The 27,129-nt window shown below is 54.6% G+C and overlaps 1 protein-coding gene across 1 annotated transcript in view; it reads left to right on the plus strand.

Moving 5' to 3' along the window:
- The window catches only part of LOC137537252 (uncharacterized), a 1,269,057-nt gene that overhangs the window by 74,525 nt on the left and 1,167,403 nt on the right, over positions 1 to 27,129 (plus strand). Inside the window, exon 12 of the mRNA XM_068259342.1 lies at positions 571 to 646. Within this exon, the coding sequence (XP_068115443.1) occupies positions 571 to 646 (76 nt within the window). The remainder of the gene's footprint in view (positions 1 to 570; positions 647 to 27,129) is intronic.

Consider the following 27,129-nt stretch of genomic DNA (forward strand, 5'->3'; position numbering starts at 1 on the left):
TATGTGTTGCAGTCACTGCTATAGACACCCCAATGTCTCAGTGCTGCACCCAAATGTAAATTAGAAGATGATTGGATACAGGTGTTTGGGCTGGAGGTGAGATACAGGAATTCTGGGGTGGAGAGGGGGACAGGTTATTGTTATATGTGTTACAATCACTGCTATAGACACCCCAATACCTCAGTGCTGCACCCCAAATGTAAATTAGGAGATGATTGGATACAGGTGTTTGGGGTGGAGAGGGGGACAGGTTATTGTTATGTGTTACAGTCACTGCTATAGACACCCCAATGCCTCAGTGCTGCACCCCAAATGTAAATTAGGAGATGATTAGATACAGGTGTTTGGGCTGGAGGTGAGATACGGGAATTCTGGGGTGGAGAGGGGGACAGGTTATTGTTATATGTGTTACAATCACTGCTATAGACACCCCAATGCCTCAGTGCTGCACCCCAAATATAAATTAGGAGATGATTGGATACAGGTGTTTGGGCTGGAGGTGAGATGCAGGAATTCTGGGGTGGAGAGGGGGACAGGTTATTGTTATATGTGTTACAATCACTGCTGTAGACACCCCAATGCCTCCGTGCTGCACCCCACATGTAAATTAGAAGCAGATGATTGGATACAGGTGTTTGGGCTGGAGGTGAGATACAGGAATTCTGGGGTGGAGAGGGGGACAGGTTATTGTTATATGTGTTACAGGCACTGCTATAGACAAATGTGGGAAGCTGTTGATAGAAATGATTCTGTGTTATGTAACAAAATAAATCCTATTGGAATGGAAATCTGATTAGTCTCCAAGTGTCTCTCCTGTGATTACAACATACATAAATCATCGTCTGCATTCCTGCTGATATCTGCTGGTGACAGAGCTTTCCTTGAGGTTGATATCGAGGAGGTGGAGCTTTGGCGCATCATTAATAATATACAAAATACACAACCCCCCCCCCCCCCCCCCCCCCCGGCATTGATGGCCTAAACGCTGCATTGTACAGACAGCATAAGAGATTTCTGGTCCCACACATATTGCTGATGTAGAACTATGTGCTGGAATAGGAGGCACTGCCCCATCCATGCAACAGACCGAGTGCCCAAACTGCAACCCAAAGCCCACTTATTTATCACACAGTGACAACACAGCAATTTAAACACTGAGGTCTGAGATTAGAGGAAACCACTCCTATATTAGACAATATCTTGGATGATGCAAGCTTGCCAGAGGTTCCTGTATCCACAACCACAAGATATCAGGGCAATGGTCTGTAGTCCTCAGCGCTCACTGACAATGACCTGCAGCCACCTCCTGCACAATATACTGACTAGTGGTCGCCAACACAGTCCTGGGTCCATGAACACATGACCCCGGTACATCAACAAGCCTTAAAGTAACTCTGTAGCGATTTAAAAAATAACAGCTACTTACCTTAGAAGAGGAAAGGCTCTGATTCCTATAGAGCCTCCACGCTCCTCTCCTGGTCCCCTCGTCCCCACTGCAGGCTTCTCTCTTCAAATCCCCCGCTGCAAGAGACTTTGGAAGTGCGTAAGTGCTCCCAGAGAGGGGCAGCTCTATACTGCACATGTGCGAGAGAGCGGGCTAGTGCATGAGCGAGTGTGAGCGAGTGTGAGAGAGAGCATTCTAGTGCATGTATGAGTGTGTGGGAGAGAGCGTGCTAGTGCATGAGCGAGAGTGAGAGAGCGCATGCGTGCTAGTGCATGAGCGATTGTGAGCGAGAGTGCGTGCTAGTGCATGAGCGAGTGCGAGAGCATGCGTGCTAGTGCATGAGCGAGTGCGAGAGAGCATGCGTGCTAGTGCATGAGCGAGTGCGAGAGAGCGCATGCGTGCTAGTGCATGTGCGAGAGAGCATGCGTGCTAGTGCATGAGCGAGTGAGAGAGAGAGCGCGTGCTAGTGCATGAGCGAGTGCGAGAGACTTTGGAAGTGCGTAAGTGCTCCCAGAGAGGGGCAGCTCTATACTGCACATGTGCGAGAGAGCGGGCTAGTGCATGTGCGAGTGTGAGAGAGCATGCGTGCTAGTGCATGAGCGAGTGCGAGAGAGCGCATGCGTGCTAGTGCATGTGCGAGAGAGCATGCGTGCTAGTGCATGAGCGAGTGAGAGAGAGAGCGCGTGCTAGTGCATGAGCGAGTGCGAGAGACTTTGGAAGTGCGTAAGTGCTCCCAGAGAGGGGCAGCTCTATACTGCACATGTGCGAGAGAGCGGGCTAGTGCATGTGCGAGTGTGAGAGAGTATACGTGCTAGTGCATGAGAGAATGTTAGAGAGAGCATGCGTGCTAGTGCATGAGCGAGTGTGAGAGAGCATTCTAGTGCATGTATGAGTGTGTGGGAGAGAGCGTGCTAGTGCATGAGCGAGTGTGAGAGAGCGCGTGCTAGTGCATGAGCGAGTGTGAGAGAGCGCGTGCTAGTGCATGAGCGAGTGCGAGAGAGAGCATGCGTGCTAGTGCATGAGCGAGTGTGAGAGAGAGCGTGTGCTAGTGCATGAGCGAGTGCGAGAGAACATGCGTGCTAGTGCATGAGCGAGTGCGAGAGAGCATGCGTGCTAGTGCATGAGCGAGTGCAAGAGAGCGCATGCGTGCAAGTGCATGAGCGAGTGTGAGAGAGAGCGTGCGTGCTAGTGCATGAGAGAGTGTGTGCTAGTGCATGAGCGAGTGCGATAGAGCGCATGCGTGCAAGTGCATGAGCGAGTGCGAGAGAGAGCATGCGTGCTAGTGCATGAGCGAGTGTGAGAGAGAGGGTGTGCTAGTGCATGAGCGAGTGCGAGAGAACATGCGTGCTAGTGCATAAGCGAGTGCGAGAGAGCATGCGTGCTAGTGCATGAGCGAGTGCGAGAGAGCATGCGTGCTAGTGCATGAGCGAGTGCGAGAGAGCATGCGTGCTAGTGCATGAGCGAGTGCAAGAGAGCACATGCGTGCAAGTGCATGAGCGAGTGTGAGAGAGAGCATGCGTGCTAGTGCATGAGAGAGTGTGTGCTAGTGCATGAGCGAGTGCGAGAGAGAGCATGCGTGCCAGTGCATGAGCGAGTGTGAGAGAGAGCATGCATGCTAGTGCAGGAACGAGTGCGAGAGAGAGCATGCGTGCTAGTGCATGAGCGAGTACGAGAGAGAGCATGCGTGCCAGTGCATGAGCGAGTGCGAGAGAGAGCATGCGTGCCAGTGCATGAGCGAGTGTGAGAGAGAGCATGCATGCTAGTGCAGGAACGAGTGCGAGAGAGAGCATGCGTGCTAGTGCATGAGCGAGTACGAGAGAGAGCATGCGTGCCAGTGCATGAGCGAGTGCGAGAGAGAGCATGCGTTGCCAGTGCATGAGTGAGTGTGAGCGAGAGCGTGTGCTAGTGCATGAGCGAGTGTGAGAGAGAGCATTCTAGTGCATGTATGAGTGTGTAGGAGAAAGCGTGCTAGTGCATGAGCGAGTGTGAGAGAGCGCGTGGTAGTGCATGAGCGAGTGTGAGAGAGAGCATGCGTGCTAGTGCATGAGCGAGTGTGAGAGAGAGCATGCGTGCTAGTGCATGAGCGAGTATGAGAGAGAGCAATCTAGTGCATGTATGAATGTGTGGGAGAGAGCGTGCTAGTGCATGAGCGAGTGTGAGAGAGCGCGTGCTAGTGCATGAGCGAGTGCGAGAGAGCGCATGCGTGCGAGTGCGAGAGAGCGCATGCGTGCAAGTGCATGAGCGAGTGCGAGAGATCATGCGTGCTAGTGCATGAGCGAGTGCGAGAGAGCATGCGTGCTAGTGCATGAGCGAGTGCGAGAGAGCGCATGCGTGCTAGTGCATGAGCGAGTGCGAGAGAGAGCACGTGCTAGTGCATGAGCGAGTGCAAGAGAGCATACGTGCTAGTGCATGAGCGAGTGTGATAGAGAGCACGTGCTAGTGCATGAGCAAGTGTGAGAGAGAGAGCATGCGTGCTAGTGCATGAGCGAGTGTGAGAGCGCGTGCTAGTGCATGAGCGAGTGTGAGAGAGAGCATGCATGCTAGTGCATGAGCGAGTGTGAGAGAGAGAGTGCTAGTGCATGAGCGAGTGTGAGAAAGAGCGCGTGCTAGTGCATGAGCGAGTGTGAGAGAGAGCGTGTGCTAGTGCATGAGCGAGTGCGAGAGAGAGCATGCGTGCTAGTGCATGAGCGAGTACGAGAGAGAGCATGCGTGCTAGTGCATGAGCTAATGCGAGAGAGCATGCGTGCTAGTGCATGAGCGAGTGTGAGAGAGAGCGTGTGCTAGTGCATGAGCGAGTGTGAGAGAGAGCGTGTGCTAGTGCATGAGCGAGTGCGAGAGAGAGCATGCGTGCTAGTGCATGAGCGAGTGCGAGAGAGCATGCGTGCTAGTGCATGAGCGAGTGCGAGAGAGAGCATGCGTGCTAGTGCATGAGCAAGTGTGTGCTAGTGTATGAGCGAGTGTGAGAGAGAGCGTGTGCTAGTGCATGAGAGAGTGTGAGAGAGAATGTGTGCTAGTGCATGAGCGAGTGTGAGAGAGCATTCTAGTGCATGAGCGAGTGTGAGAGAGAGAGAGAGAATGCGTGCTAGTGCATGAGCGAGTGTGAGAGAGAGCATGCGTGCTAGTGCATGAGCGAGTGCGAGAGAGAGCATGCGTGCTAGTGCATGAGCGAGTGCGAGAGAGCATGCGTGCTAGTGCATGAGCAAGTGCGAGAGAGCGCATGCGTGCTAGTGCATGAGCGAGTGCGAGAGAGAGCATGCGTGCTAGTGCATGAGCGAGTGTGAGAGAGAGCACGTGCTAGTGCATGAGCGAGTGCAAGAGAGCATACGTGCTAGTGCATGAGCGAGTGTGATAGAGAGCACGTGCTAGTGCATGAGCAAGTGTGAGAGAGAGAGCATGCGTGCTAGTGCATGAGCGAGTGTGAGAGCGCGTGCTAGTGCATGAGCGAGTGTGAGAGAGAGCATGCATGCTAGTGCATGAGCGAGTGTGAGAGAGAGAGTGCTAGTGCATGAGCGAGTGTGAGAAAGAGCGCGTGCTAGTGCATGAGCGAGTGTGAGAGAGAGCGTGTGCTAGTGCATGAGCGAGTGCGAGAGAGAGCATGCGTGCTAGTGCATGAGCGAGTACGAGAGAGAGCATGCGTGCTAGTGCATGAGCTAATGCGAGAGAGCATGCGTGCTAGTGCATGAGCGAGTGTGAGAGAGAGCGTGTGCTAGTGCATGAGCGAGTGTGAGAGAGAGCGTGTGCTAGTGCATGAGCGAGTGCGAGAGAGAGCATGCGTGCTAGTGCATGAGCGAGTGCGAGAGAGCATGCGTGCTAGTGCATGAGCGAGTGCGAGAGAGAGCATGCGTGCTAGTGCATGAGCAAGTGTGTGCTAGTGTATGAGCGAGTGTGAGAGAGAGCGTGTGCTAGTGCATGAGAGAGTGTGAGAGAGAATGTGTGCTAGTGCATGAGCGAGTGTGAGAGAGCATTCTAGTGCATGAGCGAGTGTGAGAGAGAGAGATAGAATGCGTGCTAGTGCATGAGCGAGTGTGAGAGAGAGCATGCGTGCTAGTGCATGAGCGAGTGCGAGAGAGAGCATGCGTGCTAGTGCATGAGCGAGTGCGAGAGAGAGCATGCGTGCTAGTGCATGAGCGAGTGCGAGAGAGAGCATGCGTGCTAGTGCATGAGCGAGTGCAAGAGAGAGCATGCGTGCTAGTGCATGAGCGAGTGCAAGAGAGAGCATGCGTGCTAGTGCATGAGCGAGTGCGAGAGAGAGAGCAGGCATGCTAGTGCATGAGCGAGTGCGAGAGAGAGCATGCGTGCTAGTGCATGAGCGAGTGCGAGAGAGAGAGCATGCGTGCTAGTGCATGAGCGAGTGTGTGAGAGAGCGCGTGCTAGTGCATGAGCGAGTGCGAGAGAGAGCATGCGTGCTAGTGCATAAGCGAGTGCTAGTGCGAGAGAGAGCATGCGTGCTAGTGCATGAGCGAGTGCGAGAGAGAGAGCACGTGCTAGTGCATGAGCGAGTGTGAGAGAGAGCATGCGTGCTAGTGCATGAGCGAGTGCGAGAGAGAGCATGCGTGCTAGTGCATGAGCGAGTGCAAGAGAGAGCATGCGTGCTAGTGCATGAGCGAGTGCGAGAGAGAGCATGCGTGCTAGTGCATGAGCGAGTGCGAGAGAGCATGCGTGCTAGTGCATGAGCGAGTGCGAGAGAGAGCATGCGTGCTAGTGCATGAGCAAGTGTGTGCTAGTGTATGAGCGAGTGTGAGAGAGAGCGTGTGCTAGTGCATGAGAGAGTGTGAGAGAGAATGTGTGCTAGTGCATGAGCGAGTGTGAGAGAGCATTCTAGTGCATGAGCGAGTGTGAGAGAGAGAGAATGCGTGCTAGTGCATGAGCGAGTGTGAGAGAGAGCATGCGTGCTAGTGCATGAGCGAGTGCGAGAGAGAGCATGCATGCTAGTGCATGAGCGAGTGCGAGAGAGAGCATGCGTGCTAGTGCATGAGCGAGTGCGAGAGAGAGCATGCGTGCTTGTGCATGAGCGAGTGCAAGAGAGAGCATGCGTGCTAGTGCATGAGCGAGTGCGAGAGAGAGCATGCGTGCTAGTGCATGAGCGAGTGCGAGAGAGAGAGCAGGCATGCTAGTGCATGAGCGAGTGCGAGAGAGAGCATGCGTGCTAGTGCATGAGCGAGTGCGAGAGAGAGAGCATGCGTGCTAGTGCATGAGCGAGTGTGTGAGAGAGCGTGTGCTAGTGCATGAGCGAGTGCGAGAGAGAGCATGCGTGCTAGTGCATGAGCGAGTGCTAGTGCGAGAGAGAGCATGCGTGCTAGTGCATGAGCGAGTGCGAGAGAGAGAGCACGTGCTAGTGCATGAGCGAGTGTGAGAGAGAGCATGCGTGCTAGTGCATGAGCGAGTGCGAGAGAGAGCATGCGTGCTAGTGCATGAGCGAGTGCAAGAGAGAGCATGCGTGCTAGTGCATGAGCGAGTGCGAGAGAGAGCATGCGTGCTAGTGCGAGTGTGAGAGAGAGAGTGTGAGAGAGAGAGCGAGTAGAGAGAGAGCTAGCGAGTGCTAGTGCGAGTGTGAGAGTGAGAGATAGCGCGTGCCAGTGCATGAGCGAGTGTGAGAGAGAGCATGCGTGCTAGTGCATGAGCGAGTGCAAGAGAGAGCGCGCGTGCCAGTGCATGAGTGAGTGCGAGAGAGAGCGCGCGTGCCAGTGCATGAGCGAGTGCGAGAGAGAGCATGCGTGCTAGTGCATGAGCGAGTGCGAGAGAGAGAGCATGCGTGCTAGTGCATGAGCGAGTGCGAGAGAGAGCATGCGTGCTAGTGCATGAGCAAGTGCGAGAGAGAGCATGCGTGCTAGTGCATGAACGAGTGCGAGAGAGAGCATGCATGCTAGTGCATGAGCGAGTGCGAGAGAGAGCATGCGTGCTAGTGCATGAGCAAGTGCGAGAGAGAGCATGCGTGCTAGTGCATGAGCGAGTGCGAGAGAGAGCATGCGTGCTAGTGCATGAGCAAGTGCGAGAGAGAGCATGCCTAAAATTGCGTGACACCGTCGTACCTGGCATGCAGCGTAGGTTCTGGGGAGATGGGGCTGTGTAGCTGGAGAGGAAGAGGAGATGGCAGCACCGCTAGAGTTCAGCTGACACTCAGCTGAAGAGGAGGAGGTTGACAGCGAAGAGGATGTAGCTGGAGGAGAAGGAGAGGAGGTGGCAGGAGGCCTGCCTGCAAGCCGTGGAGGTGTGACAAGTCGGTCCGCTGCGCAGCCACATACTCCCTGCTTGCTGCCATCGGTCACCAGGTTGACCCAATGGGCTGTGTACGTAATGTAGCGGCCCTGCCTGTGCTTGGCAGACCAGGCATCCGTGGTCAGGTGGACCCTTGACCCAACGCTCTTCGCAAGAGATGACACCACTTGCCTCTCAACTTCACGGTGCAGTTGGGGTATGGCCTTTCGTGAAAAATAAGTGCGGCCTGGTATCTTCCACTGCGGTGTCCCAATGGCCACAAATTTACGGAAAGCCTCTGACTCCACCAGCTTGTATGGTAATAGCTGGCGAGCTAATAGTTCCGCCACGCCAGCTGTCAGACGCCGGGGAAGAGGGTGACTGGCCGAAATTGGCTTCTTCCGCTCAAAGACTTCCTTCACGGACACCTGGGTACTGCTGTGGGCAGAGGAGCAGGAACCGCTCAAGGGCAGAGGCGATGTGAAGGAGGGTGGCTGTGAAGGTTCAAGGGAGAAAGCGGATGAAGACGATGCACCTGAAGGAGGAAGAGGAGAAGGAGGGTGGCTTGTCTTTTGAGGGGTGCTGCTCTTCCTCAGGTGTTCTTCCCATAGCTGTTTGTGCTTTTTCTCCAGGTGCCTTCGTAAGGCACTTGTCCCTACGTGAGTGTTGGCCTTTCCACGGCTCAATTTTTGGAGGCAGAGAGAACAGATGGCTTTGCTCCTATCTGAGGCACACAAGGTAAAATATTTCCAAACCGCAGACCCCCTCTGGGGTGATGGCACTACGGTGGCATCAACAGCTGACCTTGAAGGGCATGTTGGTTGGCTGGCCATAGCTGGCGATACATGGCGCCAGACACTGCCTCAAGCTTTTTCTGAGGATGAGCTCCCTCTGCTTCTATCATGGAGTCGTCTCCTCCTACTCCTCTCTGCCCCCCCCCCCCCTGAACTGTCCCCCTGGTCATCTCCTTTATTGGGAACATACATGACATCCGTATAATCGTGATCATAATCCTCCTGCCTAGATTCGCTTTCCTCAGACACCTCAACTGCACCAACTTCAGGTGGTTCATCATGCCCCTCCTCACATGTTACGTCCATACTATCGCCACCTAACTCAGACGTATGAGGTGGTGTACCTGCGCCTTCTTCTTGTTGTTGCAGTAGTGGCTGTGAATCAGTGATTTCACCACCACCACCAAATAACTCCTGCGAAGTGTCAAATGCAGGGGATGTAGCGCTTGTTGTAGCGCTGGTGGCTGCGTAGATGAGGTGTTCTGTGTTAAATACTCAAGCACGTCCTCACAATTTTGGGAAGTGATGGCACGTGCCTTCTTCTGAGCACTGTACTTTGGGCCAGGTCCGCACAAAATCACAGCAACACCACCTCGCACAGACCTGCCGGTGCCAGGTGGCCTTCCTCTGGGTCTGCCTCTACCTCTTCCTCTACCTGGTTTGTCCATTTTGTCCATCTCGGGGGGAAGCTAGGTATATGCAGTGATGTGAGTTCACTGAACACAAAAGGTAGTTATATATGCAGTGAGGTGAGTTCATTGAACACAAAAGGTAGCTATGTGCAGTCAGCTGAGTTCACTCAACCCAAAGGTAGTTATATATGCAGTGAGGTGAGATTACTGAACACAAAAGGTAGCTATGTGCAGTGAGGTGAGTTCACTCAACCCAAAGGTAATTATATATGCAGTGAGGTGAGTTCATTGAACACAAAAGGTAACTATGTGCAGTGAGGTGAATTCACTCAACCCAAAGGTAGCTATATGCAGTCAGCTGAGTTCACTCATCCCAAAGGTAGTTATATATGCAGTGAGGTGAGTTTACTGAACACAAAAGGTAGCTATGTGCAGTGAGGTGAGTTCACTCAACCCAAAGGTAGTTATATATGCAGTGAGGTGAGTTCACTGAACACAAAAGGTAGCTATGTGCAGTGAGGTGAGTTCACTCAACCAAAAGGTAGTTATATACAGGGCTGTGGAGTTGGTTCAAAAATCCTCCGACTCCAACTCCGACTCCTCAGTTTAGGATTCCACCGACTCCTCGACTCCGACTCCTCTAATTTGCATATTACAATTTTGTTGATTAAAAGTATGCAACGTGAAATTCGTTTCTTAACTGCCAATGCTTAGGAATTTTACAAGACAACTGAAGTGAGAAGGATATGTAGACTACTATATTTATTCCCTTTTGACTAAAACTAGTCCTTGGTAAGAGTACTTGTAAAAGGTACAGACCGGAACAAAGAACATCTATCAGACCCTAGGCAGTGTAACTGTGGGTGCATGTAAGAATGATGTGCAGGTACTCTGCAGGGGAATGAGGAGATTCTTCCTCTATTACACATTCTTCATGCACAATCTGAACAAGGTTTATGGGTGACAGACAACACCTCTGTGTTCAATGTGCACAGCATTCTCAGTGGATTCCCTGCAGCTCTGTGGGGAGAGCATATGTAGAGTATAGTACTACTGTGTAACAAAGTAAACCTGAGACAGATGAAATTAAAGTTTTATACATACCTGGGGCTTCCGCCAGCCGCCTTCAGGATAATCCGTCCCTCCCTGTCCTCCTCCACCACCTGGATCTTCTGCTATGAGTCCAGGTACTTGAGCCAGTCTGGCGTAGTGCGCATGCACACACTCCGCCGCCGGGAGCGTACTACACCTGCGCAGCACTATTGTGCAGGTGCAGAATGTTCCTGGCTGTGGGAGCGGCACATGGCCATACTGCGCTGACTGGCTGAATTACCGGGACTCATAGCAGAAGATCCGGGTGGTGGAGGAGGACAGTGAGGGACTGATTGGCCTGAAGGGGGCTGGAGGAAGCCACAGGTATGTATAAAACTTTACTTTTCATCCATCTCAGGTACCCTTTAATTCATAGTCACCAAACCAAATTTTAACAACATACGAAATTATTTGATTTCATGAGCAAAGAGTGCATACATTTTCATATATCAGCATCAATGCAGAATTATTTCCATCTCATTGACCATCCCTATTAGTGACACGGCTACACATCAGGCTTTATTCTTACAGCATAGATGTTATTTAGTATATATAAGAGATTCCTGTGTACACATCATATATACAGTCACAATCAGATATGTATATCTGACCTTAAAAATACGGGGACTGCTTTATTGAAGCAGCACAAGTAACTAATTTTGATTGGTTTATTTCATTTTTGTGGACTGAGCACAGCTATTACTGTATATATATATTATTTTTAATAACTATTATCTGAGAAATAGAAAATGTTATCATATTTTCTATTTTAATTACAGTTATTAGGAGTCGGTGCATTTTTATTAGGAGTCGGTGCATTTTTTCCCGACTCCGACTCCAGGCACCCAAAATTGCCCCGACTCCACGACGCCGACTCCGACTCCACAGCCCTGGTTATATATGCAGTGAGGTGAGTTCACTCTACAGAAAAGGTAGATATGTGCAGCGAGGTGGGTTCACTCAACACAAACGTAGGTGTATGCATTGATGAGGGGGGTTAACTAAACACAACAGGTACTAGTAGTAGGTAAATGCAGTACTGGGTGGGTAGTACAATGTGCAGCTCCCTGACACACACTCAGGTAGTCACCGAATGTGCTGCTGATGTTGGTGGGCTGCTGGCAGTGGGACACACACATTATGAATTAGCAATGCTGTCTAAGCAACACAAGTGTCTCACACACACAGGTAGTCACTGAATGTGCTGCTGCTGCTGGCAGTGGGACACACAGTATGAATTAGCAATGCTGTCTAAACAACACAAGTGTCTCACACACACAGGTAGTCACTGAATGTGCTGCTGCTGCTGCTGGCAGTGGGACACACAGTATGAATTAGCAATGCTGTCTAAACAACACAAGTGTCTCACACACACAGGTAGTCACTGAATGTGCTGCTGCTGCTGCTGGCAGTGGGACACACAGTATGAATTAGCAATGCTGTCTAAACAACACAAGTGTCTCACACACAGGTAGTCACTGAATGTGCTGCTGCTGCTGCTGGCAGTGGGACACACAGTATGAATTAGCAATGCTGTCTAAACAACACAAGTGTCTCACACACACACAGGTAGTCACTGAATGTGCTGCTGCTGCTGGCAGTGGGACACACAGTATGAATTAGCAATGCTGTCTAAACAACACAAGAGTCAGTTTCAAACACAGAAAAAAAAAAAAATTCACACGAGCAGGATGAGCTCTAAAAAGAGCTTTTCTGGGCCGCTATTATAACAATAAGATTCAGCTAAGCAAGCTAAGAAGGCAAGAGCCTGACTAATCTGTCCCTAGGAGAACAAGTCTGCAGCAGCTGTCCCTAGTCCGTCTCTAGCAGGCACACGAGTGAATGTAATGGCCACCGGAGCCTGCCTTATATAAGGGGGGAGGGGCTCCAGGGCTTAGTACAGCCGGATTGGCTACAATGCGCCTGCTGATTGTGATGCAGAGGGTCAAAGTTGACCCTCATAGAGCATTATGGGGCGAATAGAACTTCGGGTAAAGTTCGCCTTCGCCGGCGAAGGCGAACCACCTGAAGTTCGCCTGGAACCGTTCACCGGCGAACCGTTCGGCCCACCTCTACTACCCAGATAATCCGAACTTTTTTCACTATCCGAACTTTGAATGCAAGTTGAATATTTTTTTAAAATCCAAATACACTATCTGAGCAAACTCGGATTTCCCATCTGAAATCCAAAATCCGGGCAGATAGTTTCTTCAAATATCCGAGCAGAAGTCAAAATCGCCTTGAATGGCAAAAATGAGAGAGAGAGAGAGAGAGAGAGAGAGAGAGAGAGAGAGAGACTCCTCCGAAAGGGTTTTTGACATTTGAAGATACTTTTGGAAGCATTTTAAGCCATTTTCAGGTCACTTCCGGTTTTCTATCCGGATATCCAGGATATTGGGTTTGGATATCCGAGTTTACTCGGATACCAAAAAGTTCGGATCAGGATATCTGGGTATCCGGATTCGAATCAATTCAGATTTTAAAAAGGGGTATCCGAGCACCCCTGCCCTTCAATGCCCCCCTTCGTGATAATCCTTTTTGACTTTTATTTTATTAGCCTGTGCCTGCCTAGCACAGCGGCCCCGATCAGGCTCGGCTATTTCCGCTACTGTGCAGGTGGGAGTAGCCTGTGTCTGTGGCTGGAAGGTGTAATGGTTAAGGGCTCTGCCTCTGACACAGGAGACCAGGGTTTGAATCTCTGCTCTGCCTGTTCAGTAAGCCAGCACCTATTCAGTAGGAGACCTTGGGCTAGTCTCCCTAACACTGCTACTGCCTATAGAGCGCGTCCTAGTGGCTGCAGCTCTGGCGCTTTGAGTCCGCCAGGAGAAAAGCGCGATATAAGTGTTCTGAGTTTGTTTGTTTGTTTTGTTTTAGTTCTTATCATTTAACTTTACATGTTATCTGCTTGCATGTTTTTGTAACCAAGATATTGTTCCTTTAAAGCGGAATATAACCCTGCATTTCAACTTTGCTCTAAAACATTATTTACAGTATATTATATGCAACCAGCATTTTTTTTTTTACTAGACCAGCATTGGAAGGGTTACACAGAGCTTTAAAGTTCCTGGAGATTTCTGCAGACGCATCCGAAGCTGACATAGATACATTTTGTTTACATAAATGTATCTAAGTGTTGCATGTGACTCACTCTCTCTGACTGAGAAGGAGCTGGAGGACAGCCAAAGAGTGTGTAACATTTATCAATAGATACATTTAAATAGAATGTAACAATCTGAACTTCTGCATATCTCCCCACGGAACTTTAAAGCTCTGTGTGTAACCCTTCCAATGCTGGTCTAGTAAAAAAAAAAATGCTGGTTGCATATAATATTCTGTAAATAATGGTTTAGAGCAAAGTTGAAATGCAGGGTTATATTCCGCTTTAAGTGACCTGCTGTGGATTGTCTGCATGTCTTTTTTATCTGATGGGTATTCTCAGATTTCCGACCATTTTCCGAGGTGTAGGACAGATTGGTCGCCAGACTCTTAGGGGGTGGGGTGGAGACGGTTTCCACTCCCCCTTCCCCCTCAACTCACAGTTCCCCATCAGGTCCTCCGCTTTGGTGGCCTGGTGGGTGCGGGCAGCGGCGGACGGTGACGTGGGTGCGATCCAGGTGGATGGGCTGGAGGAAGCCCCAGGTATGTATACAATCTTTTTAATAATGTCATCTCTGAGTCCCTTTTAAGCTTGATTCATACCTAAGCCTCCCTGCCATGCCCTGAACTTTGCCTGCTGTATACCCATTACCCATTAGAATACGCTTATAGCCTCAGCACTACTCTTTCCTCTTATTTACTATTGGGTACCACTCCCTTATCGATATTACTAGCACTGGATCTCCCCTGTTTTATCATTCACTTAATCCTCTACACTTGGTCAATACCATGATCTATGCTTCACTAATATTCACACATACACCTTGCCCAGCATGTTATAGCCATACTATATCACTAACACTAAGGTTTATATAAGGTTTTACCATTACATATTACAGAAATGGCACATATGCAGCATATACATTTTATGATATTTTAGCAGGCAGAATGTGAACAATTCTGTGTGGCAGTGTGTGTGCGCGCGTGCGGCGGGTGATCGGTGCGTGCGGGTGACGGGTGCGCGCGTGCAGCGGGTGACGGGTGACACAGACCTATAGCCCATTTTTAAACGGGCTTAGGTCTACTAGTTATATCATAATTTATTGTCGCTTCAGTGTCTCTTTAAGGGATAGGTCTAATTCAGCTCCATGCCGCCCATACAACATACATTAAATCACAGGTCAGACCATGTGGTGGTTGCAAAAAACAGGATACTTGAAAAGAAAAATGTAATACCCCCCCCCCCCCCGGAAACACTTATTTTGGGACGAGGAATCCTCTGGATCCTTTTGTAGCTCCCCCCATCCTTCTAAGCCTAACCAGCGCTGGCTCCCTTGAAATACAGCTGACAGGCTGCCCCAGTCCAGCGCAGGCACAGTAGCAACTTTCTGATCGGGCTGAGACAAAAATAGCTGAGCCCGATCTGGTCTGCTCTACTGTTCAGGCTCTACTGTGCAGGTGCAAGTAGCCTGTGCCTGCCTAGTACAGCGGCCCCGATCAGGCTCGGCTATTTCAGCTACTGTGCAGGTGGGAGTAGCCTGTGTGGCCCCGATCAGGCTCAGCTACTTCCACTACTGTGCAGGTGCGAGTAGCCTGTGCCTGCCTAGTACTGTGGACTCGAACAGGCTCAGCTATTTCCGCTGCTGTGCAGGTGCGAGCAGCCTGTGCCTACCTAGTACAGCGGCCCCGATCAGGCTCGGCTATTTCCGCTACTGTGCAGGTGCGAGTAGCCTGTGCCTGCCTAGTACAGCGGCCCCGATCAGGCTCGGCTATTTCCGCTACTGTGCAGGTGGGAGTAGCCTGTGCCTGCCTAGTACTGCGGACCCGATCAGGCTCGGCTATTTCCACTACTGTGCAGGTGGGAGTAGCCTGTGCCTGCCTAGTACTGCGGACCCGATCAGGCTCGGCTATTTCCGCTACTGTGCAGGTGCGAGTAGCCTGTGCCTGCCTAGTACTGCGGACACGATCAGGCTCGGCTATTTTTAGCTACTGTGCAGGTGGGAGTAGCCTGTGCCTGCCTCGTACATCGGCCCCGATCAGGCTCGGCTATTTCAGCTACTGTGCAGGTGGGAGTAGCCTGTGCCTGCCTAGTACAGCGGCCCCGATCAGGCTCAGCTATTTCAGCTACTGTGCAGGTGCGAGTAGCCTGTGCCTGCCTAGCACAGCGGTCCCAATCAGGCTTGGCAATTCCCGCTACTGTGCAGGTGGGAGTAGCCTTTGCCGGCCTAGTAAAGCAGCCCCGATTAGGCTCGACTATTTCAGCTACTGTGCAGGTGGGATTAGCCTGTGCCGGCCTAGTACAGCGGCCCCGATCAGGCTCAGCTATTTCCGCTACTGGGCAGGTGGGAGTAGCCTGTGCCTGCCTAGTACAGCGGCCCCGATCAGGCTCAGCTATTTCAGCTACTGTGCAGGTGGGAGTAGCCTGTACCTGCCTAGTACTGTGGACCCGATCAGGCTCAGCTATTTCAGCTACTGTGCAGGTGGGAGTAGCCTGTGCCTGCCTAGTACAGCGGCCCCGATCAGGCTCGGCTATTTCCGCTACTGTGCAGGTGCGAGTAGCCTGTGCCTGCCTAGTACTGCGGCCCCGATCAGGCTCGGCAATTCCCGCTACTGTGCAGGTGGGAGTAGCCTGTGCCTGCCTAGTACTGTGGCCCCAATCAGGCTCAGCTACTTCCACTACTGTGCAGGTGCGAGTAGCCTGTGCCTGCCTAGTACTGTGGACTCGATCAGGCTCAGCTATTTCCGCTACTGTGCAGGTGCGAGTATCCTGTGCCTGCCTAGTAATGTGGCCCCGATCAGGCTCAGCTACTTCCGCTACTGTTCAGGTGCGAGCAGCCTGTGCCTACCTAGTACAGCGGCCCCGATCAGGCTCGGCTATTTCCGCTACTGTGCAGGTGCGAGTAGCATGTGCCTGCCTAGTACAGCGGCCCCGATCAGGCTTGGCTATTTCCGCTACTGTGCAGGTGGGAGTAGCCTGTGCCTGCCTAGTACTGTGGACCCGATCAGGCTCGGCTATTTCCGCTACTGTGCAGGTGCGAGTAGCCTGTGCCTGCCTAGTACTGCGGACCCGATCAGGCTCGGCTATTTCCGCTACTGTGCAGGTGCGAGTAGCCTGTGCCTGCCTAGTACTGCGGACACGATCAGGCTCGGCTATTTTTAGCTACTGTGCAGGTAGGAGTAGCCTGTGCCTGCCTCGTACATCGGCCCCGATCAGGCTCGGCAATTTCAGCTACTGTGCAGGTGCGAGTAGCCTGTGCCTGCCTAGTACTGCGGACACGATCAGGCTCGGCTATTTCAGCTACTGTGCAGGTGGGAGTAGCCTGTGCCTGCCTAGTACAGCAGGCCCGATCAGGCTCGGCTATTTCCACTACTGTGCAGGTGGGAGTAGCCTGTGCCTGCCTAGCACAGCGGCCCCGATCAGGCTCAGCTATTTCAGCTATTGTGCAGGTGGGAGTAGCCTGTGCCTGCCTAGTACAGCGGCCCCGATCAGGCTCAGCTATTTCCACTACTGTGCAGGTGCGAGTAGCCTGTGCCTGCCTAGTACAGCGGCCCCGATCAGCCTCGGCTATATCTGCTACTGTGCAGGTGGGAGTAGCCTGTGCCTGCCTAGCACAGCGGCCCCGATCAGGCTCAGCTATTTCAGCTACTGTGAAGGTGCAAATAGCCTGTGCCTGCCTAGCACAGCGGTCCCGATCAGGCTCAGCAATTCCCGCTACTGTGCAGGTGCGAGTAGCCTGTGCCAGCCTAGTAAAGCAGCCCCGATTAGGCTCGACTATTTCAGCTACTGTGCAGGTGGGAGTAGCCTGTGCCTGCCTAGTACAGCGGCCCGGATCAGGCTCAGCTATTTCCGCTACTGTGCAGGTGGGAGTAGCCTGCGCCAGCCTAGTACTGCGGACACGATCAGGCTCGGCTATTTTTAGCTACTGTGCAGGTGGGAGTAGCCTGTGCCTGCCTCGTACATCGGCCCCGATCAGGCTCGGCAATTTCAGCTACTGTGCAGGTGCGAGTAGCCTGTGCCTGCCTAGTACTGCGGACACGATCAGGCTCGGCTATTTCAGCTACTGTGCAGGTGGGAGTAGCCTGTGCCTGCCTAGTACAGCGGCCCCGATCAGGCTCGGCTATTTCCACTACTGTGCAGGTGGGAGTAGCCTGTGCCTGCCTAGCACAGCGGCCCCGATCAGGCTCAGCTATTTCAGCTATTGTGCAGGTGGGAGTAGCCTGTGCCTGCCTAGTACAGCGGCCCCGATCAGGCTCAGCTATTTCTACTACTGTGCAGGTGCGAGTAGCCTGTGCCTGCCTAGTACAGCGGCCCCGATCAGCCTCGGCTATATCTGCTACTGTGCAGGTGGGAGTAGCCTGTGCCTGCCTAGCACAGCGGCCCCGATCAGGCTCAGCTATTTCAGCTACTGTGAAGGTGCGAGTAGCCTGTGCCTGCCTAGCACAGCGGTCCCGATCAGGCTCGGCAATTCCCGCTACTGTGCAGGTGCGAGTAGCCTGTGCCGGCCTAGTAAAGCAGCCCCGATTAGGCTCGTCTATTTCAGCTACTGTGCAGGTGGGATTAGCCTGTGCCGGCCTAGTACTGCGGCCCCGATCAGGCTCAGCTATTTCCGCTACTGTGCAGGTGGGAGTAGCCTGCGCCTGCCTAGTACAGCGGCCCCGATCAGGCTCGGCTATTTCCACTACTGTGCAGGTGGGAGTAGCCTGTACCAGCCTAGTACTGTGGACCCGATCAGGCTTAGCTATTTCAGCTACTGTGCAGGTGGGAGTAGCCTGTGCCTGCCTAGTACAGCGGCCCCGATCAGGCACGGCTATTTCCACTACTGTGCAGGTGCGAGTAGCCTGTGCCTGCCTAGTACTGCGGACACGATCAGGCTCGGCTATTTCAGCTACTGTGCAGGTGGGAGTAGCCTGTGCCTGCCTAGTACTGCAGGCCCGATCAGGCTCGGCTATTTCCGCTACTGTGCAGGTGGGAGTAGCCTGTGCCTGCCTAGTACTGCGGTCCCGATCAGGCTCGGCTATTTCAGCTACTGTGCAGGTGCGAGTAGCCTGTGCCTGCCTAGTAAAGCAGCCCCGATTAGGCTCGTCTATTTCAGCTACTGTGCAGGTGGGATTAGCCTGTGCCGGCCTAGTACAGCGGCCCCGATCAGGCTCAGCTATTTCAGCTACTGTGCAGGTGGGAGTAGCCTGTGCCTGCCTAGTACAGCGGCTCCGATCAGGCTCGGCTATTTCCACTACTGTGCAGGTGCGAGTAGCCTGTGCCTGCCTAGTACTGCGGAGACGATCAGGCTCGGCTATTTCAGCTACTGTGCAGGTGGGAGTAGCCTGTGCCTGCCTCGTACATCGGCCCCAATCAGGTTCCGCTATTTCAGCTACTGTGCAGGTGCGAGTAGCCTTTGCCTGCCTAGTACTGCGGACACGATCAGGCTCGGCTTTTTCAGCTACTGTGCAGGTGGGAGTAGCCTGTGCCTGCCTAGTACAGCGGCCCCGATCAGGCTCGGCAATTCCCGCTACTGTGCAGGTGGGAGTAGCCTGTGCCTGCCTAGTACAGCGGCCCCGATCAGGCTCGGCTATTTCCACTACTGTGCAGGTGGGAGTAGCCTGTGCCTGCCTAGTACAGCGGACGCAATCAGGCTCAGCTATTTCAGCTACTGTGCAGGTGGGAGTAGCCTGTGCCTGCCTAGTACTGTGGCCCCAATCAGGCTCAGCTACTTCCACTACTGTGCAGGTGCGAGTAGCCTGTGCCTGCCTAGTACTGTGGACTCGATCAGGCTCAGCTATTTCCGCTACTGTGCAGGTGCGAGTATCCTGTGCCTGCCTAGTAATGTGGCCCCGATCAGGCTCAGCTACTTCCGCTACTGTTCAGGTGCGAGCAGCCTGTGCCTACCTAGTACAGCGGCCCCGATCAGGCTCGGCTATTTCCGCTACTGTGCAGGTGCGAGTAGCATGTGCCTGCCTAGTACAGCGGCCCCGATCAGGCTTGGCTATTTCCGCTACTGTGCAGGTGGGAGTAGCCTGTGCCTGCCTAGTACTGTGGACCCGATCAGGCTCGGCTATTTCCGCTACTGTGCAGGTGCGAGTAGCCTGTGCCTGCCTAGTACTGCGGACCCGATCAGGCTCGGCTATTTCCGCTACTGTGCAGGTGCGAGTAGCCTGTGCCTGCCTAGTACTGCGGACACGATCAGGCTCGGCTATTTTTAGCTACTGTGCAGGTAGGAGTAGCCTGTGCCTGCCTCGTACATCGGCCCCGATCAGGCTCGGCAATTTCAGCTACTGTGCAGGTGCGAGTAGCCTGTGCCTGCCTAGTACTGCGGACACGATCAGGCTCGGCTATTTCAGCTACTGTGCAGGTGGGAGTAGCCTGTGCCTGCCTAGTACAGCAGGCCCGATCAGGCTCGGCTATTTCCACTACTGTGCAGGTGGGAGTAGCCTGTGCCTGCCTAGCACAGCGGCCCCGATCAGGCTCAGCTATTTCAGCTATTGTGCAGGTGGGAGTAGCCTGTGCCTGCCTAGTACAGCGGCCCCGATCAGGCTCAGCTATTTCCACTACTGTGCAGGTGCGAGTAGCCTGTGCCTGCCTAGTACAGCGACCCCGATTAGCCTCGGCTATATCTGCTACTGTGCAGGTGGGAGTAGCCTGTGCCTGCCTAGCACAGCGGCCCCGATCAGGCTCAGCTATTTCAGCTACTGTGAAGGTGCAAATAGCCTGTGCCCTCCTAGCACAGCGGTCCTGATCAGGCTCAGCAATTCCCGCTACTGTGCAGGTGCGAGTAGCCTGTGCCAGCCTAGTAAAGCAGCCCCGATTAGGCTCGGCTATTTCAGCTACTGTGCAGGTGGGAGTAGCCTGTGCCGGCCTAGTACAGCGGCCCCGATCAGGCTCAGCTATTTCCGCTACTGTGCAGGTGGGAGTAGCCTGCGCATGCCTAGTACTGCGGACACGATCAGGCTCGGCTATTTCCGCTACTGTGCAGGTGGGAGTAGCCTGTGCCTGCCTAGTACAGCGGACCCGATCAGGCTCGGCTATTTTTAGCTACTGTGCAGGTGGGAGTAGCCTGTGCCTGCCTCGTACATCGGCCCCGATCAGGCTCGGCAATTTCAGCTACTGTGCAGGTGCGAGTAGCCTGTGCCTGCCTAGTACTGCGGACACGATCAGGCTCGGCTATTTCAGCTACTGTGCAGGTGGGAGTAGCCTGTGCCTGCCTAGTACAGCGGCCCCAATCAGGCTCGGCTATTTCCACTACTGTGCAGGTGGGAGTAGCCTGTGCCTGCCTAGCACAGCGGCCCCGATCAGGCTCAGCTATTTCAGCTATTGTGCAGGTGGGAGTAGCCTGTGCCTGCCTAGACAGCGGCCCCGATCAGGCTCAGCTATTTCTACTACTGTGCAGGTGCGAGTAGCCTGTGCCTGCCTAGTACAGCGGCCCCGATCAGCCTCGGCTATATCTGCTACTGTGCAGGTGGGAGTAGCCTGTGCCTGCCTAGCACAGCGGCCCCGATCAGGCTCAGCTATTTCAGCTACTGTGAAGGTGCGAGTAGCCTGTGCCTGCCTAGCACAGCGGTCCCGATCAGGCTCGGCAATTCCCGCTACTGTGCAGGTGCGAGTAGCCTGTGCCGGCCTAGTAAAGCAGCCCCGATTAGGCTCGTCTTTTTCAGCTACTGTGCAGGTGGGATTAGCCTGTGCCGGCCTAGTACTGCGGCCCCGATCAGGCTCAGCTATTTCCGCTACTGTGCAGGTGGGAGTAGCCTGCGCCTGCCTAGTACAGCGGCCCCGATCAGGCTCGGCTATTTCCACTACTGTGCAGGTGGGAGTAGCCTGTACCAGCCTAGTACTGTGGACCCGATCAGGCTCAGCTATTTCAGCTACTGTGCAGGTGGGAGTAGCCTGTGCCTGCCTAGTACAGCGGCCCCGATCAGGCTCGGCTATTTCCACTACTGTGCAGGTGCGAGTAGCCTGTGCCTGCCTAGTACTGCGGACACGATCAGGCTCGGCTATTTCAGCTACTGTGCAGGTGGGAGTAGCCTGTGCCGGCCTAGTACAGTGGCCCCGATCAGGCTCAGCTATTTCCGCTACTGTGCAGGTGGGAGTAGCCTGCGCCTGCCTAGTACTGCGGACACGATCAGGCTCGGCTATTTTTAGCTACTGTGCAGGTGGGAGTAGCCTGTGCCTGCCTCGTACATCGGCCCCGATCAGGCTCGGCAATTTCAGCTACTGTGCAGGTGCGAGTAGCCTGTGCCTGCCTAGTACTGCGGACACGATCAGGCTCGGCTATTTCAGCTACTGTGCAGGTGGGAGTAGCCTGTGCCTGCCTAGTACAGCGGCCCCGATCAGGCTCGGCTATTTCCACTACTGTGCAGGTGAGAGTAGCCTGTGCCTGCCTAGCACAGCGGCCCCGATCAGGCTCAGCTATTTCAGCTATTGTGCAGGTGGGAGTAGCCTGTGCCTGCCTAGTACAGCGGCCCTGATCAGGCTCAGCTATTTCTACTACTGTGCAGGTGCGAGTAGCCTGTGCCTGCCTAGTACAGCGGCCCCGATCAGCCTCGGCTATATCTGCTACTGTGCAGGTGGGAGTAGCCTGTGCCTGCCTAGCACAGCGGCCCCGATCAGGCTCAGCTATTTCAGCTACTGTGAAGGTGCGAGTAGCCTGTGCCTGCCTAGCACAGCGGTCCCGATCAGGCTCGGCAATTCCCGCTACTGTGCAGGTGCGAGTAGCCTGTGCCGGCCTAGTAAAGCAGCCCCGATTAGGCTCGTCTATTTCAGCTACTGTGCAGGTGGGATTAGCCTGTGCCGGCCTAGTACTGCGGCCCCGATCAGGCTCAGCTATTTCCGCTACTGTGCAGGTGGGAGTAGCCTGCGCCTGCCTAGTACAGCGGCCCCGATCAGGCTCGGCTATTTCCACTACTGTGCAGGTGGGAGTAGCCTGTACCAGCCTAGTACTGTGGACCCGATCAGGCTCAGCTATTTCAGCTACTGTGCAGGTGGGAGTAGCCTGTGCCTGCCTAGTACAGCGGCCCCGATCAGGCTCGGCTATTTCCACTACTGTGCAGGTGCGAGTAGCCTGTGCCTGCCTAGTACTGCGGACACGATCAGGCTCGGCTATTTCAGCTACTGTGCAGGTGGGAGTAGCCAGTGCCTGCCTAGTACTGCAGGCCCGATCAGGCTCGGCTATTTCCGCTACTGTGCAGGTGGGAGTAGCCTGTGCCTGCCTAGTACTGCGGTCCCGATCAGGCTCGGCTATTTCAGCTACTGTGCAGGTGCGAGTAGCCTGTGCCTGCCTAGTAAAGCAGCCCCGATTAGGCTCGTCTATTTCAGCTACTGTGCAGGTGGGATTAGCCTGTGCCGGCCTAGTACAGCGGCCCCGATCAGGCTCAGCTATTTCAGCTACTGTGCAGGTGGGAGTAGCCTGTGCCTGCCTAGTACAGCGGCCCCGATCAGGCTCGGCTATTTCCACTACTGTGCAGGTGCGAGTAGCCTGTGCCTGCCTAGTACTGCGGAGACGATCAGGCTCGGCTATTTCAGCTACTGTGCAGGTGGGAGAAGCCTGTGCCTGCCTCGTACATCGGCCCCGATCAGGTTCGGCTATTTCAGCTACTGTGCAGGTGCGAGTAGCCTGTGCCTGCCTAGTACTGCGGACACGATCAGGCTCGGCTTTTTCAGCTACTGTGCAGGTGGGAGTAGCCTGTGCCTGCCTAGTACAGCGGCCCCGATCAGGCTCGGCAATTCCCGCTACTGTGCAGGTGGGAGTAGCCTGTGCCTGCCTAGTACAGCGGCCCCGATCAGGCTCGGCTATTTCCACTACTGTGCAGGTGGGAGTAGCCTGTGCCTGCCTAGTACAGCGGACGCAATCAGGCTCAGCTATTTCAGCTACTGTGCAGGTGGGAGTAGCCTGTGCCTGCCTAGTACTGTGGCCCCAATCAGGCTCAGCTACTTCCACTACTGTGCAGGTGCGAGTAGCCTGTGCCTGCCTAGTACTGTGGACTCGATCAGGCTCAGCTATTTCCGCTACTGTGCAGGTGCGAGTATCCTGTGCCTGCCTAGTAATGTGGCCCCGATCAGGCTCAGTTACTTCCGCTACTGTTCAGGTGCGAGCAGCCTGTGCCTACCTAGTACAGCGGCCCCGATCAGGCTCGGCTATTTCCGCTACTGTGCAGGTGGGAGTAGCCTGTGCCTGCCTAGTACTGCGGACCCGATCAGGCTCGGCTATTTCCACTACTGTGCAGGTGGGAGTAGCCTGTGCCTGCCTAGTACTGCGGACCCGTTCAGGCTCGGCTATTTCCGCTACTGTGCAGGTGCGAGTAGCCTGTGCCTGCCTAGTACTGCGGACACGATCAGGCTCGGCTATTTTTAGCTACTGTGCAGGTGGGAGTAGCCTGTGTCTGCCTAGTACAGCGGCCCCGATCAGGCTCAGCTACTTCCGCTACTGTGCAGGTGAGAGTAGCCTGTGCCTGCCTAGTACTGCGGACACGATCAGGCTCGGCTATTTCAGCTACAGTGCAGGTGGGAGTAGCCTGTGCCTGCCTAGTACAGCGGCCCCGATCAGGCTCGGCTATTTCCACTACTGTGCAGGTGGGAGTAGCCTGTGCCTGCCTAGCACAGCGGCCCCGATCAGGCTCAGCTATTTCAGCTATTGTGCAGGTGGGAGTAGCCTGTGCCTGCCTAGCACAGCGGTCCCGATCAGGCTCGGCAATTCCCGCTACTGTGCAGGTGAGAGTAGCCTGTGCCAGCCTAGTAAAGCAGCCCCGATTAGGCTCGGCTATTTCAGCTACTGTGCAGATGGGAGTAGCCTGTGCCGGCCCAATACAGCGGCCCCGATCAGGCTCAGCTATTTCCGCTACTGTGCAGGTGGGAGTAGCCTGCGCCTGCCTAGTACAGCGGCCCCGATCAGGCTCGGCTATTTCTGCCTAGTACTGCGGACACGATCAGGCTCGGCTATTTTTAGCTACTGTGCAGGTGGGAGTAGCCTGTGCCTGCCTCGTACATCGGCCCCGATCAGGCTCGGCAATTTCAGCTACTGTGCAGGTGCGAGTAGCCTGTGCCTGCCTAGTACTGCGGACACGATCAGGCTTGGCTATTTCAGCTACTGTGCAGGTGGGAGTAGCCTGTGCCTGCCTAGTACAGCGGCCCCGATCAGGCTCGGCTATTTCCACTACTGTGCAGGTGGGAGTAGCCTGTGCCTGCCTAGCACAACGGTCCCGATCAGGCTCAGCTATTTCAGCTATTGTGCAGGTGGGAGTAGCCTGTGCCTGCCTAGTACAGCGGCCCCGATCAGGCTCAGCTAGTTCCACTACTGTGCAGGTGCGAGTAGCCTGTGCCTGCCTAGTACAGCGGCCCCGATCAGGCTCGGCTATTTCCGCTACGGTGCAGGTGCGAGTAGTCTGTGCCTGCCTAGTACTGCGGCCCCGATCAGGCTCGGCTATTTCCACTACTGTGCAGGTGGGAGTAGCCTGTGCCTGCCTAGTACAGCGGCTCGGATCAGGCTTGGCTATTTCCACTACTGTGCAGGTGGGTGTAGCCTGTGACTGCCTAGTACAGCGGACCTAATCAGGCTCAGCTACTTCCGCTACTGTGCAGGTGGGAGTAGCCTGTGCCTGCCTAGTACAGCGGCCCCCGATCAGGCTCGGCTATTTCCGCTACTGTGCAGGTGGGAGTAGCCTACGCCTGCCTAGTACAGCGGCCCCGATCAGGCTCCGCTATTTCCGCTACTGTGCAGGTGGGAGTAGCCTGTGCCTGCCTAGTACAGCGGCCCCGATCAGGTTCAGCTATTTCCGCTACTGTGCAGGTGGGAGTAGCCTGTGCCTGCCTAGTACAGCGGACCCGATCAGGCTCGGCTATTTCAGCTACTGTGCAGGTGGGAGTAGCCTGTGCCTGCCTAGTACAGCGACTCCAATCAGGCTCGGCTATTTCCACTACTGTGCAGGCGGGAGTAGCCTGTGCCTGCCTAGTACTGTGGACCCGATCAGGCTCAGCTATTTCCGCTACTGTGCAGGTGCGAGTAGCCTGTGCCTGTCTAGTACTGCGGACCCGATCAGGCTCGGCTATTTCAGCTACTGTGCAGGTGGGAGTAGCCTGTGCCTGCCTAGCACAGCAGCCCCGATCAGGCTCGGCTATTTCCCCTACTGTGCAGGTGGGAGTAGCCTGTGCTTGCCATGTACAGCGGCCCCGATCAGCCACGGCTATTTCAGCTACTTTCCAGGTGCAAGTAGCCTGTGCCTGCCTAGTACAGCGGCCCCAATCAGGCTCAGCTATTTCAGCTACTGTGCAGGTGGGAGTAGCCTGTGCCTGCCTAGTGCAGTGGACACGATCAGGCTCGGCTATTTCAGCTACTGTGCAGGTGGGAGTAGCCTGTGCCTGCCTAGTACAGTGGACACGATCAGGCTCGGCTATTTCAGCTACTGTGCAGGTGGGAGTAGCCTGTGCCTGCCTAGTACTGCGGCCCCGATCAGGCTCAGCTATTTCAGCTACTGTGCAGGTGGGAGTAGCCTGTGCCGGCCTAGTACAGCGGCCCGATCAGACTCGGCTATTTCCGTCACTGTGCAGGTGGGAGTAGCCTGCGCCTGCCTAGCACAGCGGCCCCGATCAGGCTCGGCTATTTCAGCTACTGTGCAGGTGGGAGTAGCCTGTGCCTGCCTAGTACAGCGGACCCGATCAGGCTCAGCTATTTCCACTACTGTGCAGGTGCAAGTAGCCTGTGCCTGCCTAGTACAGCGGCCCCGATCAGGCTCAGCTATGTCCGCTACTGTGCAGGTGGGAGTAGCCTGTGCCTGCTTAGTACTGCGGACCCGATCAGGCTCGGAAATTTCCGCTGCTGTGCAGGTGAGAGTAGCCTGTGCCTGCCTAGTACAACGGCCCCGATCAGGCTCGGCTATTTCAGCTACTGTGCAGGTAGGAGTAGCCTGTGCCGGCCTAGTACTGCGGCCCCGATCAGGCTCAGCTACTTCCGCTACTGTGCAGGTGCGTGTAGACTGTGCCTGCCTAGTACTGCGGACCCGATCAGGCTCAGCGATTTCCGCTACTGTGCAGGTGCGAGTATCCTGTGCCTGCCTAGTACTGCGGCCCTGATCAGGCTCAGCTCCTTCCACTACTGTTCAGGTGCGAGTAGCCTGTGCCTGCCTAGTACAGCGGCCCCGATCAGGCTCGGCTATTTCCGCCACTGTGCAGGTGCGAGTAGCCTGTGCCTACCTAGCACAGCGGCCCCGATCAGGCTCGGCTATTTCCGCTACTGTGCAGGTGGGAGTAGCCTGTGTCTGCCTAGTACAGCGGCCCCGATCAGGCTCAGCTATTTCAGCTACTGTGCAGGTGGGAGTAGCCTGTGCTTGCCTAGTACAGCAGCCCCCGATCAGCCTCTGCTATATCCGCTACTGTGCAGGTGGGAGTAGCCTGTGCCTGCCTAGCACAGCGGCCCCGATCAGGCTCAGCTATTTCAGCTTCTGTGCAGGTGGGAGTAGCCTGTGCCTGCCTAGTACAGCGGACCTGATCAGGCTCGGCTATTTCAGCTACTGTGCAGGTGCGAGTAGCCTGTGCCTGCCTAGCACAGCAGTTCCGATCAGGCTCGGCTATTCCCGCTACTGTGCAGGTGGGAGTAGCCTGTGTCTGCCTAGTACAGTGGCCCCGATCAGGCTCAGCTATTTCCGTTACTGTGCAGGTGGGAGTAGCCTGCGCCTGCCTAGTACTGCGGACCCAATCAGGCTCAGCTATTTCAGCTACTGTGCAGGTGGGAGTAGCCTGTGTCTGCCTAGTACAGCGGCCCCGATCAGGCTCGGCTATTTCAGCTACTGTGCAGGTGGGAGTAGCCTGTGCCTGCCTAGTACAGTGGCCCCGATCAGGTTTGGCTATTTCCACTACTGTGCAGGTGGGAGTAGCCTGTGCCTGCCTAGTACAGCGGCC

Source organism: Hyperolius riggenbachi, chromosome 10 (genome assembly GCF_040937935.1).
Source record: "Hyperolius riggenbachi isolate aHypRig1 chromosome 10, aHypRig1.pri, whole genome shotgun sequence".
In the NCBI taxonomy this organism is placed as follows: domain Eukaryota; kingdom Metazoa; phylum Chordata; class Amphibia; order Anura; family Hyperoliidae; genus Hyperolius; species Hyperolius riggenbachi.